Raw genomic sequence first — 21,293 nt, 5'->3', positions numbered from 1 at the left:
CTTTACAGCTCAAAACATAACAAGCATATGAAGGGCATGAAAAAGTATTTTAATAGAGAAGTTACCGAATTATAACTGTGCTCTATTGTATCATCAACTGCTCCATTGCTGGTCACGGCTATTTCAGCTGCTGTGCTTCTTGGGGAGTCTTCAGACATTGTGAGTTCCTGAAAAAAAAAAAGACCTATAACAATATAGCAAAATATAAAGTTGCACCTACAGAGCGGAACCCAACAGGTAGCATGAGCTTTCGCACAATACAACACTAGTAATTGCTTAAAAGGACTTAACACTAAATACATTTTCTAAGCAAACTCTAATAATGGGTACCACCATGTTGAAATCTAGCTGTCACTACATTCCAGTGCTGATGTGTTTGTATATGTGCAGCCACTCCCCTTCAGATACCTGCAATGTAACCTAAGTTCCAAAATGTCGGCACTCATAATTAGAGGGAGGTGCACGAAATGTATTTAGGGCCAGATTAAAAGTGGAGCGCAAACGTTTGAGTGCAAGCGATATCAGGATTTCGCCATTGTTTGGATGCAGGTTAAATTGCACTGGTATTACAAGGTAGAATGATACGCCCTGCATCCTCAGAGCTGTAGTTAACTTTTGTGCAAAATAAAAAAAATTGTCACAAAACACATAAAAAATAAATTACAATGTACAATTACACTCATAACACCATCTAAGAAAAATTATTAAAAAAAAAAATATTGCACACAAAAGTTATGAGGGCTCAAAGATATGAGGTCTCAGGTGTTAGAAAAAAAAGGGCAAAGGGCATTAACATAGAGATACATACATATACTGTACACACACACACACACAATATATATATATATATATATATATATATATTTCACAATAGTATAGACTAGTTGGTCCTTGGTTGACTAACAAGCAATATAGAGTATGTCCTATTAGGTACATACAAAAAGTGACATTCAAAAATATCAGCTCCATTGATGTCAGATGACGTGGGGGTGAAACGCGCGTCGGCATTGGCTGACCAAATCACGTGAGTGCGTTTAACCTTGAGTGAAGCTATCCGCTTGTTATATTCCTGCGGACTAGAGTATGAGACATTGGCGTCTTCTACAAGAACTGCCGAGGGTAACTGGAACCGGCTTTTTTACCTGGTGCTTATACCGGTGGACCCCGGGCAATTAACTGCAGCTCAAGAGACACACTTGATACCTGCGTATGAGGACATTGAGGTATAAGAGGACATTATGACCGACAAGGCGTGAGTATTACAGCAGAGTACAAAGCTCTATTATTCCTGGGTCCCAAGGAAATTTACAAATACGTGCTGTTACACTGGAAAATGCATATCGACAACGGCTATATGCTGTACTACTTGGATTAAAAGTGATTGCTTTCCACGCCTAAGGCAAAAGGAGGGTCTTGCAGTTACTTTAAAGGACAAAGCACTCTTTTTATCCTCTCCTTTGCTCTCTCTCTCTCCTCTTCCCTCTCTTTTGCTCTCTCTCTTCTCTCTTTTGTGCTCTCTCTCTCCCCTTCTCTTTTGCTCTCTCTCCCCCCCTCTTGTGCCCCCTCGCTTTTGCTCCCCCCCCTCTCTTTTGCTCTCCCACTGTCTCCCCTTCCCTGCTGAGCGGCCCACCCGCCACCCGCCCACACCTCCCACCGGCACCAGCAGAAGATCATCAGGCATCTGGCCTCATATGGAGGCGGAGCACTGATCGCGTTCCAGCTCCATATGCGGCAGATGCCTGAAGCTTCAGGAGCTCCAGCTCTCAGCTGTTATGTTACAGCTGAGAGTTGGAGCACCTGAAGCTGTCTCGCCACAAGGTGGCTGCGCGCGCATCCAACATTCATTTAAGGATGCGTGTGAAACTGCCGACGGCGAGGGACATTAAAAACACAATTATAGTATAAATATGTATATATTTAGTTACAGACATATATACACAAAAATATATAGAAGTGCATTAGAGCCCTTTGCAGTTAAGTACATGAAAACATAAAAAACATATTTATGCAATATCCCGATTTAATAGTTTTAACTATATATTTACTGTAAATATTTCACATTCCAAAGTTCTGCACATAGCAGAATATGTTCTATGTATTTATAAATAGATATTCCTATATATAAATATAATAATAATGATCTGTTTTACTACATGAAAATGAAACTAAAAAATTAAATAAAATTGTATTGCATTATAAAATTTACCTTTAAAAACAATAATAGAAAAATTATCATTAATGTCACTTTTCTGTTTTAACAGAAGAATTGTTATAGAATGTAATTAGCTTTCCAACATTCACAAAAACTAACCACAGCAGACAGGAAGTCGTGATTAGGCATGATTGGGTGATTGGAAGATGTTTCTCCATTACAACTGGTTTCAAGAGAACTACTCATATTGGTAAACAATTCTAACACAGATCCTAAAAGTAGCTCCCCTGCCCTCAGACTGAGAAGTCTGGCATGTCCCTATTCTTTGTATGTCACAGTCCAGAGGCAGAATGTTTTCACTTTCTGCAATGAGATTTATTTATTTTTTAATTAAAAAAAATTCTGCAGTTCATTTTAAAATTCAATTCAATTTTAAAGTGAAAGAAAATTTTCACACAAATAAATAATGTAATGGATTCCTCATTAAGACTCTAAGCAGTCGCTAAGTTTTTTTTTGTAATTTATTATTATATTTTGTATATTTACGATTTTTCGTAAATATACGCCCCCAGCGCTCATTTCCTGGTTTAGCTATATTTACGTGTTCATCTGTGCGTGCTCTCGTGCAGCTACATCCATTGCACGTGCGTTAAAATATGATCTCTGCTGCGATACATATAAAAACAATAATTCACTTGATTGTTTTGTATCGTAGCAGTGATCGTGTTAGCTGTTCCGTCAATAATTCCCTAAAGAGCACACTGATCACTTACTGACTTGTTTGCCTGTTGTGGACAATGCACATGCGTGTCTGATGAATGCGCTTCAAAAAAGAGGAAGAGAATTCAATGAGACACGCATGAGTAGTTGAAGTTGGGGGCGTGGAGTGAGGCTATTCAGACGCTTAAGTTAATAACAATATTAAAAACAATATTTGTCATTTCTAAATAATAATAAAAAAATGTATCCGTTCGGAGGGATGGCAAAATAAATATTCAGATTGAAAGGTACCATAATAAGCTTATTAGATGAGATTAAAAAAAAAAAAACATAAATGAAACTCTAGTTACTTTTTTATATGTAGTTTGCGTTGCGGCATAGAGGTGCTTCATACTTTACTTTCAAAAGGATGTAACAAAAAATTAAACCGCGCTTGCAAACTTATTTTTAAAAAAGTTAAAAAGAACCTTATTACAATTTTTGAAATGTATCACAACTTGTTCAAGAAATGTACAGCTATAACAATAATACAAAACTATAAAAATAATAATAATACAAAGCTATCGATTTGTGGCGTGAGGTGAAATAACCACCTACGGTAATACGTTTGACTGAAAGAGAAAGCACAGACATAGATTCTGATATAAATGCAGGTTATCAAATTACAAAATGTGGAACATGAACCCCAAAGGTATACTCACTACCGAAGTAACCAAGAAACCAGTTGCTGCTAATTTAACAGAGGTGTTCTTCGAGCCGCCCGGAGCAGGGTAGAATCCAAAAGAATCTGTGGGAAAATAAAGTGCAACCAGAATCAAGTGTAGAGTATTGGAAATGAAACAAGCAACACTAATGTATTGCACTTCCAAGATTAACAAACTTTATTGCACATCAGCTGATCTCAGCAAATCTGGGTAAACGTTCCAATGAAAAGACAAGTTAAAAATCCTCCATACGTCCGTAGTTCGTAAAAAGCCTCCACTGGTGTCTCTCTATCATGAGTGCTAGCGGCATACGTCCTCACGTCCCGAGTTCGGCTGTATCAGATAGCGTGAATATTGATTGCTGCACTGGGAGGTGAGTACAGGATTAATCTCCTACGGGTCGTCTGGAATACCAATCTTAACCTTGGTTAAAAGTTTGTTAATCTTGTAAGTGCAATACATTAGTGTTGCGTGTTTCATTTCCAGTACTCTACACTTGATTCTGGTTGCGCTTTATTTTCCCACAGATTCTTTTGGATACTTTATTTTCACTTTATATTAGGCAGTTACACTAAAGCACCAGCTCAATTGCATGTGTCAGTTAACTGGAGCAGTTTTATAATACAAGTGTTCAACCCTTTATACAAACAGCTTGTGACTTTAAAAGGTTTGGATATCGGAATAGTTTGGATATTGGAATATTTGCATCTTTAAAATGGGACACTTTAGAGAGGGAGTGGGACCAAGTGTATACAACAATATCTTATGTCATTTAGGTTATATTTACATGTCATAACAGCTTATACATGTACCCTTAAGGTAGTTTTATATCATATTAATACTTTTGTACTTTTGTATACAAAAAAAAATTAAATTATGCTTAGCTGATAATATTCTTTTCTTCTGAATGGGGGAAAAGTCCACAGCTGCATTCATTACTTTTGGGAAATACAGAACCTTGCCACCAGGAAGAGGCAAAGACAACCCAGCCAAAGGTTTAAATACCTCCCCCACTTCCCTCATCCCCCAGTCATTCTGCCAAGGGAACAAGGAACAGTAGGAGAAATATCAGTGTGAAAAAAGGTGCCAGAAGAACGAAGAAAATAGAATTTAAGGCCATCCACAGAAAACACGGGCAGGAGCTGTGGACTCTCCCCGTTCAGAAGAAAAGAAAATGATCAGGTTAGCATAATTTAAGTTTTTCTTCTTAAAACAGGGAGAGTCCACAGCTGCATTCATTACTTTTGAGAAAACAATACCCAAGTTTATAGAGGATACTGAATGCAAACGGGCAGGAACAAAAAAGCGGCCCAATCTGAGGGCACCACAGCCTGACAACCCGGATTCCCGATAAACAACTTCAGCAGAAGTAGGAAGAACAAAAATATGGAAAGAGGACAAGGTAACCGCCCATCAATTAGAACCATAAGGATCCAAGTTAGAGATCCCTCTGAATTCTGGACTCAACTGAGCACAAAAGCCTCTGAGGAGATCAAAGTCCCACTCCCTAGAAGCATACAAATAAAAACCTCTCCATGAACAATGGCAAGGGAAACAACAAACCAACTCCCACACCACATTCTCCCTAACTGAAAGAAGGGAAGAATCAGACAAGAAGGTCCGAAAAAAACCTCCAGAAACAATCCCCAAATAGTACAAAACAGAGAGGGAAGCCCCTAGCATAACTCAAAAAAAATGGAGGAGAGCAAAGAAAGGAAAAATTCCAGATCACCTCCTACATGGATCCAAAAGGAACCAATGTAAAGCCTTAACCATAACCAAAGTGCCAGAATGTCATATCTCTACTTGTGGCTTACTTCTCTGACCTATCCTTTGGATATCATGCTCTTACACATTCTCTTTTGGCTCCTCCTACACACTATGGTATAAAGCAACACAAGACCACATACTCATTGCTTGGTTATTTCTGTGTCAAGCTTCTAAATCTTTTGAACCAATTACTGAGGATACCTTATTCACACTGCTCCGGTCTCACAGCTGATGCTCTCTACACATCGACCTAGCGGTGACGTCACACGCCAACGTTAGCGCAGTCTGCGACCGGAACTCTTAGAGGAAGGTAACAGGATCAAGCAATCCCCGCTAAACAAGTTAAGGAGACAAACTTAAGCAGATTACCCACACAAACCTCATCTGCTCTGAACTACAGTCGGTAAGTTCCGATGCCGTTTTACCGCTACTTAGCCAAACGTAAATGTGGACTGTTTGTTTAGTTGCTTTATCAATACAAAAACTTCTCAAGTGCTTTCCGTTTGCATTTAATACAATATGTGCCACGTCTAATCTAGCAAACCAAGTCATGTACTAATATACTGTTAGGCAAGAATTACTTAGGTTTTAGATTTACAACTCCCAGAATTAATACGATAGTTACTTCTTATTCCACAGCGTAGGTATTTTAGCAATTGCTATTCTTACATAATCTAAGGTACAGGGGAATAATACTAAGTAGAGCTGGGAGCTCACGTCTCATCTATTATCCGCCTGAACCTGATATTAAAGTGAAGTGAATCTTACGATACTGTTCTCTATGCTGCCTTCAATTATTACTGCAGGATCACAGATTCACTTCCCTACACAACCACGCTGCAGTTGAGGTCCTTTAACTTACATCCCTTTTGCTTGCAAGGAATACTGAATTATAAAAAACCTGACACAGAAGGACAAAAAGTAGAACGAGACTATCTTACCATATCAGCTAAACAGCACAGAGAAAACTGAACACCAATAGGTCAGGAAAAAAAACCCCGGTAGCAGAACAGGAACGGAATAATAACATCCATTTACGGCACAAACTAAAGCCGCAGGCTTCCATCGGATAGGTATTTAGACTAAACGTCAAACCATAGTAACTAGCCAACCGAGTAGCTAGAAAACTTGCACCAGGACATTCCTGGAAGGAACAAGAGAAAAAAACTCAGAAAGCAGGACGTACCAACTCCCCCCTTGCAAGAAAACGGGATAAGGGAGGACAACACCCTGACCATAAGGAAGAACTAACTACCCGCTAAGGGAAGGTTCCTGAACCCACTGCAAGGCCTCCCAACCCAAGTAAGGATCCTTCGGAGGACAAAATACATGGTTGATGCCCAAACAGAGCAGTCAGAAATCCTGACCCCTACTCTGAATGAACAGTCCTATCACAAAAGTGACTGTCAATGTCTCAAAAGACAAAGAAAGTAAAAAAAACTCCCCTCAACAAGGCCCAGAGATCAGATAATGAATCTCCAACCATGAGTATCTCAGGGAAAAAAAACATGAAGGAGGCACCGACAGCCGGAGAGAATACCTCTGGATCCAGGATACCTATTCTCATTAGAAAACCAGAAGGGAGGGTATACTGCAGATAAGAGAAACCCTCGATCCACTGAACTCCTAGAGTTAGACAAGGAAAACCAGGTATATTTACAGTAAAGAAATTCCCAGGAAAAACTCCATCTCTCCTGAGAGAGAAAAAGAACTTCCCCAGTAGGAACAAGGAGATTTCCCCAGGACCGGGGAAACAAGCCTGCTACTGAACGCCAGACAGTTCCAAGACAATAAAATCCTGAAAAACATAATTTATGCTTACCTGATAAATTTATTTCTCTTGTGATGTATCGAGTCCACGGATTCATCTTTACTTGTGGGATATTCTCCTTCCCTACAGGAATTGGCAGAGAGCACCCACAGCAGAGCTGTCTATATAGCTCCCACCTTAGCTCCACCCCCCAGTCATTCGACCGAAGGCTAGGAAGAAAAAGGAGAAACCATAGGGTGCAGTGGTGACTGAAAGTTTAAAAATAAAAATATATATGCCTGTCGTAATAAACAGGGCGGGCCGTGGACTCGATACATCACAAGAGAAATAAATTTATCAGGTAAGCATAAATTATGTTTTCTCTTGTAAGATGTATCGAGTCCACGGATTCATCCATACTTGTGGGATACCAATAGCAAAGCTTTAGGACACGGATGAAGGGAGGGACAAGACAGGGACCTTAAACAGAAGCCACCACTGCTTGCAGAACCTTTCTCCCAAAAATAGCCTCCGAAGAAGCAAAAGTATCAAATTTGTAAAATTTTAAAAAAGTATGAAGGAAGACCAAGTCGCCACCTTACAAATCTGTTCAACAGAGGCCTCGTTTTTAAAAGCCCATGTGGAAGCAACAGCTCTAGTAGAATGTGCAGTAATTCTTTCAGGAGGCTGCTGTCCAGCAGTCTCATAAGCCAAACGGATTATGCTTTTCAGCCAAAAGGAAAGAGAGGTAGCCATAGCCTTTTGGCCTCTCCGCTTACCAGAATAAACAACAAACAATGAAGATGTTTGACGGAAATCTTTGGTTGCTTGTAAGTAGAACTTTAAAGCACAAACCACATCAAGATTGATGAAGGATTAGGACACAGAGAAGGAACAATCTCTTGATTGATACTCTTATTAGAAACAACCTTAGGAAGAAAACCAGGTTTGGTACGCAAAACCACCTTATCTGCATGGAAAATAAGATAAGGGGAATCACACTGTAAAACAGATAGCTCAGAAACTCTTCGAGCCGAAGAGATAGCAACTAAGAACAAAACTTTCCAATATAGAAGCTTAATATCTATGGAATGCATAGGTTCAAACGGAACCCCTTGAAGAATTTTAAGAACTAAGTTTAGGCTCCAAGGCGGAGCAACAGGCTTAAATACAGGTTTAATTCTGACTAAAGCCTGACTAAAAGTTTGAACGTCTGGGACATCTGCCAGACGTTTGTGTAGTAGAATAGACAAAGTAGATATTTGTCCTTTTAGAGAACTAGCTGATAATCCCTTCTCCAAACGTTCTTGGAGAAAAGACAATATTCTAGGAATCCTTATCTTACTCCACGAGTAACCTTTGGATTCAAACCAAAAAAGATATTTGCGCCAAATCTTATGATAGATCTTCCTGGTGACAGGTTTTCTAGCCTGAATCAGGGTATCAATGACCAACTCAGAGAACCCACGCTTTGATAGAATTAAGCGTTCAATCTCCAAGCAGTCAGACGCAGAGAAACTAGATTTGGATGCGAGAACGGACCTTGGATTAGAAGGTCCCGCCTCATTGGCAGGGTCCACGGTGAAACCGAGGACATGCCCACTAGGTCTGCATACCAAGTCCTGCGTGGCCACGCAGGTGCTATCAGAATCACCAAAGCTCTCTCCTGCTTGATTCTGGCAACCAGACATGGGAGGAGAGGTAGCAGTGGAAATACGTAGGCCAGATTGAAGGACCAAGGTACTGCTAGAGCATCAATCTGTACCGCCTTGGGATCCCGGGACCTGGACCAGTAACAAGGAAGTTTGGCATTCTGACGCGACGCCATCAGATCCAATTCTGGTGTGCCCCATAGCTGAATCAGCTGAGCAAATACCTCCGGATGGAGTTCACACTCCCCCGGATGAAAAGTCTGACAACTTAGAAAATCCGCCTCCCAGTTCTCTACTCCTGGAATGTGGATTGCTGAGAGATGGCAAGAGTGATCCTCTGCCCATCGGATAATTTTGGTTACCTCCATCATCGCTAGAGAACTCCTTGTTCCTCCTTGATGATTGATATAAGCTACAGTCGTGATGTTGTCCGACTGAAACCTGATGAATTTGGCTGCAGCAAGCTGAGGTCATGCCTGAAGCGCCTTGAATATCGCTCTCAGTTCTAGAATGTTTATCGGAAGAAGAGATTCCTCCCGAGACCATAAGCCCTGTGCTTTTCAGGGAGTTCCAGACTGCACCCCAGCCTAGCAGGCTGACATCTGTCGTTACAATGAGCCACACTGGCCTGTGGAAGTACATTCCCTAAGACAGGTGGTCCTGAGACAACCACCAGAGAAGAGAATCTCTGGTCTCCTGGTCCAGATGCAGTCGAGGAGATAAATCTGCATAATCCCCATTCCACTGTTTGAGCATGTATAGTTGCAGTGGTCTGAGGTGTAGGCGGGCAAAAACAACTATGTCCATTGCTGCTACCATGAGTTTGATTACCTCCATACATTGAGCCACCGATGGCCAAGGAATGGAATGAAGAGTTCGGCACGTGGTTAAGAGTTTTGATTTTCTGACCTCCGTCAGAATTATTTTCATTTCTACCGAATCTATCAGAGTCCTTAGAAAGGAAACTCTTGTAAGAGGGAAGAAAGAACTCTTATTTATGTTCACCTTCCACCCGTGAGATCTCAGAAAAGCCAAAACAATGACCGTGTGAGACTTGGCTAGCTGAAAAGTCGATGCCTGGATTAAGATGTCGTCTAGATAAGGCGCCACTGCTATGCCCCGAGGTCGTAGAACCGCCAGAAGGGACCCTAGCACATTTGTGAAAATTCTTGGAGCCGTGGCTAACCCAAAGGGAAGAGCCACAAACTGGTAATGCCTGTCTAGAAAGGCAAATCTGAGAAATTGATGATGATTTCTGTGAATAGGGATGTGTAGAGACGCATCCTTTAAGTCCACGGTAGTCATATATTGACCCTCCTGGATCAGAGGCAGAATAGTCCGAACGGTCTCCATCCCGAATGATGGAACCCCGAGGAACTTGTTTAGAATTTTGAGATCCAAGATTGGTTTGAAAGTTCCCTCTTTTTTGGGAACCACAAACAGGTTTGAGTAGAACCCTAGCCCCTGTTCCTCTTTTGGGACTGGGCGGATCACCCCCATGGTAAGAAGATCTTCTACACAGCGTAAGAACGCATCTCTCTTTGTCTGGTTTACAGACAATCGAGAAATATGAAATCTCCCCCTTGGAAGGGAGTCTTTGAATTCCAGAAGATATCCCTGGGACACAATTTCTAAAGCCCAGGGATTGTGAACATCTTTTGCCCAAGCCTGAGCGAAGAGAGAGAGTCTGCCCCCTACTAGATACGGTCCTGGATAGGGGGCTACCCATTCATGCTGTCTTAGAGGCAGCTGCAGGCTTCTTGGCCTGTTTACCCTTGTTGCAAGCCTGGTTAGGTCTCCAGACTGACTTGGATTGGGCACAATTCCCCTTTTGCTTTGTAGCAGAGGAAGCTGAAACCGAAAAGGAACGAAAATTAGTTTGTTTGATCTATCCTGAGGAAGGGCATGACCTTTCCCTCCAGTGATGTCTGAAATAATCTCTTTCAGTTCAGGCCCGAATAGGGTCTTTCCTTTGAAAGGGATGTTCAAAAGTTTAGATTTAGATGACACATCAGCAGACCAGGACTTAAGCCATAACGCCCTGCGTGCTAAAATGGCAAAACCCGAATTCTTTGCTGCTAATTTAGCCAGTTGAAAAGCGGCATCTGTAATAAAAGAATTAGCCAACTTAAGGGCCTTGATTCTGTCCATAATCTCCTCTAATGGAGTCTCCATCTGAAGAGCCTCAAACCAGAAAGCAGATGTAGTAGTTACAGGAACAATGCACGCAATAGGTTGGAGAGAAAAACCCTGATGAACAAAAATTTTCTTCAGGAGACCCTCTAATTTTTTATCCATAGGATCTTTGAAAGCACAACTGTCTTTGATAGGTATAGTTGTACGCTTAGACAGAGTAGAAATAGCTCCCTCCACCTTAGGAACTGTCTGCCACGAGTCCCACATGGTGTCAGATATGGGAAACATTTTCTTAAAAACAGGAGGGGGAGAGAACGGAATACCTGGTCTATCCCACTCTTTAGTAATAATATTCAGAATCCTCTTAGGGACTGGAAAAACATCAGTGTAAACAGGAACCTCTAAGTATTTATCCATTTTACACAATTTCTCTGGAACCACTATAAAGTCACAATCATCTAGAGTCACTAATACCTCCCTGAGCAATAAGCGGAGGTGTTCAAGCTTAAATTTAAAGGCATATCAGAATCTGTCTGAGGAAGCGTCATTCCTGAATCAGAAATTTCTCCCTCAGATAACAAATCCCTCACACCTACTTCAGAGCATTGTGAGGGCATATCAGATACGGCTACTAAAGCGTCAGATGGCTCAGCATTTTTTCTAAACCCAGAGCTGTCCCACTTTCCTTGTAAACCTGACAGTTTAGATAAAACCTTTGTGAGGGTTGTATTCATAACTGTGGCCATGTCTTGTAAAGTAAAAGAATTTTACGCACTAGAGGTACTTGGCGTCACTTGTGCGGGCGTTACTGGTTGTGACACTTGGGGAGAGCTAGATGGCGAACCCTCATTTACTTCTGACTGAGAATCATCTATTGCTCTATTTTTAAGTGCTAATATATGTTCTTTATAGTTTATAGACATATCAGTACAATTGGGACACATTCTAAGAGGGGGTTCCACAATGGCTTCCAAACATATTGAACAAGGATTTTCCTTGGTGTCAGACATGTTAAACAGGCTAGTAATGTAACAAGCAAGCTTGGAAAACACTGTAATCAAAGTAAAAAACACTTAGAAATAAAACGGTACTGTGCCTTTAAGAGAAAAAAAGCTGCACCAGCTGCAAAACAGTGTAAAAAAGCAGTAAACTTAACGAAATTTTTACAGTAGCATTATAAACACTTAGTAACTTTGCACAGCTATGCAAATAAACAATTAACCCCATAATGGCAAAAATGGATTGAAAAAACGTCAAACCCAGTAAAAAAGACTTTCAGCACCTTGCCACAGCTCTGCTGTGGCTCCTACCTGCCCTTCAGAACGATTTGTAGGGGAAAAAAAACCTTCTTTAACAGCCCTCAAACACAGCAGGAACCTCAGGAGAAGCAGTGATATGTCTCAGAGGAAAGGAAACTGCGCAACTGAGGCGCGAAAAAAGGCCCCTCCCACCTCACTCAATGTTTTGAGGCCTAACAGAGAAACCCCAGAGTGTCTCTTAATTATCCATGTGAGTTACAAAACTCAAAACCAAGCCACAATGACCCCTTTAGCTTCAAAAAAACGTTATAAATGCATCAATAAACAAACGTTTTTTCCTAACAGTGTCACCAGCCCTTTAGTCCCTTCAGAAAACGTTATAATTGCATCAATAAACAAAACGTTTTTTTCCTAACAGTGTCACCAGTAACTAATGAGCCCTTCAAGCAAGCTGAAATTCCTATTACAGTGTCTGAATACAGCTCACCCTTTCCTCATGGGGATATTGCCAGCCTTTTCTAGAATTAACACAGTCTGTCTAGAAAAATATAGACTGAACATACCTCATATGCAGCTTAGCCTGCAAACTGTTCTCCCAACTGAAGTTTTCCAGTACTCTTCAGGCCTTGTGAGAACAGCAGTGGATCTTAGTTACAAAGTGCTAAGATCATCATCCTCCTTGCAGAAATCTTCATCCCTTTTCTGCCAGAGAGTAAAAAGTACACACCAGTACCATTTAAAATAATAAACTCTTGCTTGAGAAGTAAAAAACTACATTTTAGTCACCACATAGCTCTTTGCCCTTCCTAGCAGTTAAGCAGGCAGAGAGAATGACTGGGGGGTGGAGCTAAGGGGGGAGCTATATAGACAGCTCTGCTGTGGGTGCTCTTTCTGCCACTTCCTGTAGGGAAGGAGAATATCCCACAAGTAAGGATGAATCCGTGGACTAGATACATCTTACAAGAGAAATAGAGTAACCAAAACGCCAAGTCAAAGCCAAGGACTAGGTTAAAAAAAATCGGACCCCCTAAACCAGGTGCCGGATCAAGACCAAAAACCCTTTGGAACAACCACAGTTACCAGGAAATTAAATTTGCACCAAAGTTGCACCAAAGTTGATGCATGCCATACCCCCATGGGGTCTTGAGCTCTGATTTCACAGGATGTATCCCAGTGGAAGTCCACCCCAGACGAGATCAGAACTCCAAGATTGAGAGATATGACCATCTCGAAAGATCCCGTCTGGATCAACCCTTAGAAAACCTACAGCTCAAGGAATTAACGGTGAATTCCTATTGGTAGACAGCAAGAGAGACTGAGAACAATCCCTCAGATCCCCTTCAAAAGGGGATTCAGCAAGGACATAAAAACGGTCCCTAAGAACCTAGTCTCCACAAGCAAAAGACCGAAGGCCTACCCCAAAAGGCAAGGGGAAATGAAAAGCATATCCATCCTCAAAAAAAAGAGTAGAGAAACACTGGTGAAAGAGATCTGAAAAACTGACAATCCAATTCACAAGGAGTACCCATAGGGGGGAATAATCGCCCCCTACACCAGGTACTGGTGATCTCCATGCAGTCATCTGATCCTCCCCACGCAGAAAGGAGAACACTAGTTCCTGTTCAAGGACTTCAGGAACTACAAACGTACTACCATAGCAGAATTCTTAACCCCAGCAAAACACTTAAGTAATGCAGGGACTGGCCTACATCGGGTGCCCCACCAAGGTGATATAACGTAGGACCAGCCTGATATCAAGTATAGAAGGGCCTCCAATAACTTGTAGTAAACATAAAACAACCTCAGAACTAGAGGGAAGCAAACTTAGTACCCAAACAGGGCCAGCCTATTGTCAAGGATACAATATCATTGAACATTATTCATCTAGAACGAGTGGTCCTTTACTTAGACAGAAACATTTCCATTGAAGACCACGCAATAGTGATAGAGTTAGTGTATAGAAATTAGTACAAATAAATAAAATATTTGTAAGAAAGAAAAAGAAAATAATAAATAGAAGATTGGTTGTCCGATAGCACACACAGAAGGAAAAAGCACAGCAGAGTTCCGGCGATCTGATTATCGAAGGGTATTGGTCTTGTGTTCTTCTATTATTTAGCCTTAATATATATATATATATATATATATATATATTCTGTAGGGGAAAAAAAGGAGCTTGAGGGGTGACATGATTACTTTATATAAATATATTCAAGGCCCATATACAGAGATGGCAGAAGCTCTGTTTATTTCAAGAAAATTGTTTGTAACAAGAGGTCATAATTTAAGGCTGGAGGAAAGGAGATTTAATCTCCTGCAACGGAAACATTTTTTCACTGTAAGAGCAATAAAAGTGTGGAACTCATTACCAAAGGAGTTAGTGAATGCCAAAACCTTAGATACATTTAAATATGGTTTGGATACATTTCTGGCTAGAAAAAGAATTCATGGATATGATTGCTTGTATTAAATGTGTCACCTTTTAGTGGGATTCATTTATGCTCAACTGGAGCTTTTTTGTAAGCCGTATTGTTTCCCATATAGGCCACACTTTTTTCCCTTGATTTGTAGCTTTAAATTTGCGGTGCGGCCTATATGCAGAGCGCGGCCTATAATCGGGTATTTTCGCTTAATATTCTTCGATGCGCAGTACAACTGAACTTCCAGTGCACCCTGTGGCCTTATGGGTGTTGTAGTCTGCCGGAGTTGGGTAGGAAGATAGACCAGCAGTGAAGCGGTATAGACACCAAGACTTACTATCTGGGAAGTGGATGAATGTTGCTCTGAACACTTTTTCAACCAAGGCGAGTGGTGTGAAGCTATTAACTATCAAGGCAAGCTACTGCTGTTTATCTGGTCTGAGGTAGTAGAGAGCTGTATCTGTGCCATACTCCTGAGCATGGTAGCTGGGTCACGTCTTAACAGCTTTGTGCTAATGGTCTATGGACTGCTTGCAAGTCCTGACATTTAAGTTTTTCTCTGTTTTTATGCCTTTTAAGCTCTAAAGGTGGTGGTATTCATTTTTTAGCTTGTGGGGAGACGTCCCTCATTTTACTTGTTTTTAACATTTTCAGCTTGCATTGTCTGTGAATTTGTACTTAGCTGTGTAGCGCCCTCTTATTTTTGGTATCTCTTGTATGGTTTTGTATCTACTTTGGAGAAGGTAGATTTAGAGTGGCTAAAATGTACACACTGCTTAGCACTGACATTTCTGTATCTTGCAGGGAAAATATGGAAATAAGTTATGTGCCTAAAAGGAAATGAGTCAGAATGCAGTTTGCTAAAAGGTGCAATTAAATTACTGAGTACACCTGCAGTAGAATAATTACCACTCACTATGGTCCTAGTTATCATGCAAATTCATTGGGGACTTTTCTAAGCATTATGTTGTAATCTGTTTCTCCTTTACACAAAGATTTAATTTCTTCAAAATGGTACCAAACTTTAAGGGTGCGGCCTATATGCGGCACAATACAGTATATTTGATTTGTATAGGTTGAGCTCGATGGACTTTGGTCTTTTTTTCAACCTCATCTACTATGTTACTATGTGTGGGAAGATAAAATAAACATATTCTACCCTTATATCAAGGAAAGTGGAGGAGATATCAGACGACATCTATTGATAATATTAAATTTTACATAGAATAAAATCAAAATGAGGAATCTCTAACTTCCAGAATTTAGCAATACATGTCTTAACAGCGGTGCAGTTTAAGGCTATTAATTTTAGGGATGTTCTAGATATACCTTCTATTGGGAACTGTAACAGTGCTTGTTCCGGTGTAAGAACAATGTGTTTATTAAAAATCCTGCTCAAGAGATTAGAAGTCTTGACCCAAATGGACAAAAAAATTTTTTTTGCTCTCTAGAACATCTTTTATTCAGTAATCACAGATTTGCAGATTGGGAAAGGCTAGGAGGCGGTGTTGAATAAAACCCTTAGAGAGCCAGTCAGCAATAGGCTACCGCTTTGCAGCACTGCTCCATATTTGACTGTTTCTTCAAACAGCTCTTTGCTCTGGCTAAATTGTATTAAGGAAAACTTACACAGTGCAGCCAGAGCAAAGCTTTGTAGAGAATAGCTTGATGTGGTGCAGCTCTGCAAATTGAAATTGCTACCAGTTCCTGCATGGGTCCTGTTCTTCCTGCAGAGGTTGCATTTTCTGTGATGAAATCTCCCTGAAGTAGGCGTGGCACTGGATAAACTGCAACATACACAATAGGCATTTGGCTTGAATCGTGTGAGCTAGCTTTAAAAAAAAAATGCTTTGGCCGTTTTAGTCAAAAACAATAGTCCATTAGTGCATGTAGTGTATATTTAGTTAACATACTACCTGTAATCAATAGAGGGTTTAAATATTGCTTTTGTTGTATACCAAAATAAAACAACAGACTTTTTCAATAGTATATAAAACACACCCCTCATTGTCATCTGACATGTTTTGCATAAGCTTTTTTAAAGATGACACAGGATAAACCACACCCCAGACCTTAAATACTCAGACACAACTAGATAATAAAACTGTCACTAGACTGATTGGACTTTTCCCCAAAATAGGGCTGGAATTCTAATTCTATGTGAATAAGGAATTGCAGTAGACAAGTTACCCCCCCCCCCTCTAAAATTGGGAAGACCAGTTAATTTTTTGCACTGGACTACTAACTTTTGTCCCATGACTAATAAACTATAGTAATATTTTCCATTGGAATTTTGGCTGGTATAAAGTAACATGGAGATGAACACAGTTTTGCAGATAATGCTCAAAAAGTCTGAAATACTAAACATAGAATGACAATGGCGGAGCAGAGCTTAATGACATTAAACTACCAAGTACAACTACAGTATAATGGTTACTAATCACAATGATTTCCTCCTGTGCCTGCAGCGGTCTTCAGTCATTCTCTTATTCTAACCCCTTTCAAGTATTAGTGAAACTCTGCACCTACTGGGCTCCGCCATCTTGGAGCGTATATTTGTTATGTAACTTTTAAACTGCTCACAAAACTGTAGAAATTAAACACTTCCACTCTCTGTTATGTGAGTTAAATAGAAGTAAAAAAGGTACAGCTGTCAAAAAGCCGATCTGTGAAAGTGTCCTGCTCCTATTACAGGATGCAACTATACACTAAAAGATGGTGGTGCCCAGTATAAAATGCAGAGTTTAAATAACAAAAGCTAAAAAAAGAAAAATAAAGAAAATCAGCCAAAGTTAAATAAAAAATAGCCTGATGAACTAAATTAAACAATACACACTTTTTAGGAAGCTCTAACATTAGGAGCCACAAATTAGTGTATTCAGTGTATTAGTGTAACAGCACCTTAAAATAAAAAAGCTAAGCGTGTGAGGCTGAACGGCTCAGTCTCTTTGCCTATCAGGATTGTACTAAATTATTTCTCATTCTAACATCACCACCTGCTGGTTGAAACTGTAAATAACATCCAATATTATTTTTTTTTGTCTAAAGTACAGAAAAGGCTTTGCTGAGCTAAAAGTTCCTTTAGCTGCTCTAAAACAAAGGATTTCTGGGAGTGGAAGGTGAGCTATGCTGTAATTAAAAAAAAAATGGACCCTTTAGTGCAAAGAAACAAATATTACCAAAACAAAAGATAAAGCAAGCATTTCCACTACAGACCAATGAGCTGCAGGTCTGTGACCGTCAAGGAGTAAGTCTCAATGGTCTCTAACAAATAGATGTTATCTTATAAAGATTTGGCAACACTCTTCACATGTTCTCAAGATACAGTTTTACAAGATTGTGTGTAAATGGTGATCATTTCACTGGTTTTATCAGTCACAGTAATAACATAAGTTCCCCCTTTGTGAATCAGGTTTGAAAATTAGAAATAATGTTTGCTTTATTTTTATTTTATTAATAAACTCGGCATAGATTTTTTTTTAAAAGAAGTCATATTTATTTTTATTGAGGTACAAGCACAAGTTGTAAAGGAAGTAACGCTCTCTCAAATGAAATACAAAGAGCAAACAGAACTAGGCATTGGGTCCAAATAATTCCTGAGCCTAAGCGAGGCTACTAACCTCTATTTTCCACCTCCTGTAACAGAAAAAGGCCAATTATGGACCGTCGTTCACATGAAAATCATTATATACTCAGAGGATTTTATGAAACATATAGGCCCCTCATAGACCTATATGGACTATAGTATGATAAGATATTACACAATAAGAGAATAGTGACTTTATCAGACTTTTCTACAAGATGAGAAGTTATGGCATAAACTAATAGAATCAAAACTATATTAAACGTATTAATATCTGTTAAACTAAAAAACTATTCCACTACAGATCTTTCCATCCTCATCTAAAGCAGAGAAAATACATTGCATTGCCCTGCTATATAAATCCTAATACTAAGTATAGGGTAGAATATCTAACATTTCACGTAAGATCAACTATAGAAGGTATAAGTAAAACAAATATAGCATCAACAACAGATATTATGCAATTGTATATCACCCAGAATATATCTACTACTCAGGGGCTGAATGATAAACTAAGGACCTATTAACACACTAATATAATTTGCAGGATAAGAGTTAAATCTCTGTAAACTTCAAAAAAGTAAATATCTTGACTCAAATTAAGAGGAAATATTAATAAGCTGGAACACTGTCTTGAGATAATACAATGAGTTTACTTCCATGTTATTTAGATAGGCAGGGAAATAACTTAAAGGGAAAGTATACTGAGTATACTGTAAAATAGTTTTTCCCTTAATGTGTTTCCAATTACTATTTTTTACCAACTGCAGAGTATAAAATGTATGAGAATTTGCTAATTTGCTAATTTTGTGTTTTGAAGCCACAAACTAATAAAATGGGTTGAGCTTGTAGGTATAATCAGATCTCATTACTTTATCACATTGTGTACATATACATGCTTCTTTATCTTAACTGTCCCTAAACCAAAGACAAATACTTGTAAAGAACAATGGAAAATTAAGATTTCTTCTGCTGACTGTGTTTATACAGTTAATCTATAGCTTGGACCTAAGGCCAGAAACTTTCAGAATATGTGGGGATACCACAGACTAAATCAGCTATGTCAAATGCCAAAATAAGGGTAAAGGAAATACTTGTAAACAATTGAATACACTCCAGCAGGTAAAGTGGATAATTGGGAACAAATTAAAGGGGAGAATGTTTATGAGTAAACTGTCCCTTTAAAGGTTATGAAATTAATATACTGCAAAATTAGGGAATCAGAGAGTTGAACAAGGATGAAACAGTGTGTTATACTAACAGGCAACAACTGATTACACACAATGTAAAATTGTAACTCCAGTTTCATCATGTCTATCAACTGTCTACTGATAGCAAAGCCGATGCTACTCTCTCATACAACACATTCATAACTAATAACCATATGAAACGTGGGGAAAACCATGATATTATTGAGGGCTAGGGTATACAGAGAGTAAGATTGAGATCAGTATCTGTTATGCAACAAACAAACTGAACAAAGCAATCTGTAACTTATGTCATATAATGATTTAAAACAATATAAGCCAGTAAAGTCATTGTTCCTGTGGACTATCAGGTTGACGAACAGAGAGTAATTACTGCATGTTCCAAGTGACAAGAAGGTTAAAGTCATCTTATCCCCTTCTTCCAGAAGGTGTAAATTTCACTGAAATTTCGACTAACTTCACAGTTAGGATCAGGCCAAAGCTCTGTTGCAGCCTGGTAGTCCTGTTTAACTAGACAAAGCAATTTTCAATGCTGCAAGTAACGAAGATCCCCCTCTAAGAAGCTGGCCGCACGACCCCAAAATGAAGCCTCTGGCTGCTCAAACCAGCTGTCTCTAGCAGACATAATTTACTATGGAAGGTAGGAAATGGGTTAGTCTCTGCCCCGCATCAAAGACAGCCTCGCCGTACTCCGGCCACACTCAGGCCGCGAAAATGGTTATAGTGTAAACTCCGGCCGTACAGGCATTCCCATAAAATATTTCCCCCTCTTATGCTTGGTGCTTCTGTTGGTCTCAAGTGATAATCACCATTCCTTGATTTTGTTTGCGGAGCTGTTACAGACGCATCTTCTAATAAATCAACCATCAGAGAATCCCCTTCTAAGACTGCAGCAATTTCCACATCATCCCCCGCCAGATCTTCAGGCGCAGTGAATGGTCTACTCTATTAAAGGGACACTGAACCCACATTTTTTTTCATGATTCAGATAGAGCACAAAATGTTAAGCAACTTTCTAATTTACTCTTATTATTATTTTTTCTTCGTTCTCTTGCCATCTTTATTTTAAAAGCAGGAATGTAAATCTTAGCAGCCAGCCCATTTTAGGTTCAGCACCATGGATAGCCATTGCTTATTGGAGGCTTACATTCACAAAGCAATAAGCAAGCATAATCCAGGTTCTCAACCAAAAATGGTACGGCTCCTATGTATCACATTCCTGCTTTTTAAATAAAGATAGCAAGAGAACGAAGAAAAATTGATAATTGGAGTAAATTAGAAAGTTGCTTAAAATTGCATGTTCTATCTTTATCATTAAAGGAAAAATTTGGGTTTAGTGTCCCTTTAAACGTGTCCACAGCTTCCAACTTGTCCCGGGCACTCAAAGAAGTGAGAGGAGCAGTTTCATGTTTTTATAGTTGCAGAGTCTTCCTCTTTCAACTGCATTGTAAAGTATGTGATATGAACAGATAGTAAGCGTTTAATCTCTTTTAGTAAGTTAACCTCATCGCTCATTGCCATATCGTTTTGCAGTGATATACAAAGAAAAAAAAGTCATTTACCACTCTAATGGATTTGAGCAGCAGCCTAAGGTCCGATGTCAGCCAGTTAATTCAAATAGGTAGCTTAGGCCTTATTACTGGCATATTATATGAACACTCTTATGGCTTCACTGAAGAACATAGGCCAGGGAAACGGTCTTAGCAGGTGCTCCCAAACTCATCAAAAACATGCTAGGACAAGGCTTCTTACAGGGATTCTGAATGTCTAAAAAAATGCAATAGTATATAAATAAAAAAAACTAAAATATATATTTAGTCCGGGAGCTTCTGTGGTGAACGTGCTTCTGCTCCAGTAGTCTGCTTCACCCTCCCATAGGAAAATATTTTTAATAATTATTAATATTCATAATAATGAGAATATCTAAAATGTCAGCCCC

At 39.5% G+C, this 21,293-nt stretch overlaps 1 protein-coding gene across 2 annotated transcripts in view; it reads right to left on the bottom strand.

The window, feature by feature from the left end:
* The window catches only part of ARFIP1 (ADP ribosylation factor interacting protein 1), a 501,751-nt gene that overhangs the window by 361,566 nt on the left and 118,892 nt on the right, over nt 1-21,293 (bottom strand). For both annotated transcript variants that reach the window (XM_053703747.1, XM_053703746.1), the window contains exon 2: nt 66-167. In XM_053703747.1, coding sequence (XP_053559722.1) covers nt 66-158 — 93 coding nt within the window. In that variant the 5' untranslated portion in view covers nt 159-167. The remainder of the gene's footprint in view (nt 1-65; nt 168-21,293) is intronic.

Source organism: Bombina bombina, chromosome 2, assembly GCF_027579735.1.
Source record: "Bombina bombina isolate aBomBom1 chromosome 2, aBomBom1.pri, whole genome shotgun sequence".
In the NCBI taxonomy this organism is placed as follows: Eukaryota; Metazoa; Chordata; class Amphibia; order Anura; family Bombinatoridae; genus Bombina; species Bombina bombina.
Note: the sequence above shows the minus strand (reverse complement) of the source record. Positions and strands in the feature narration are given on the sequence as shown.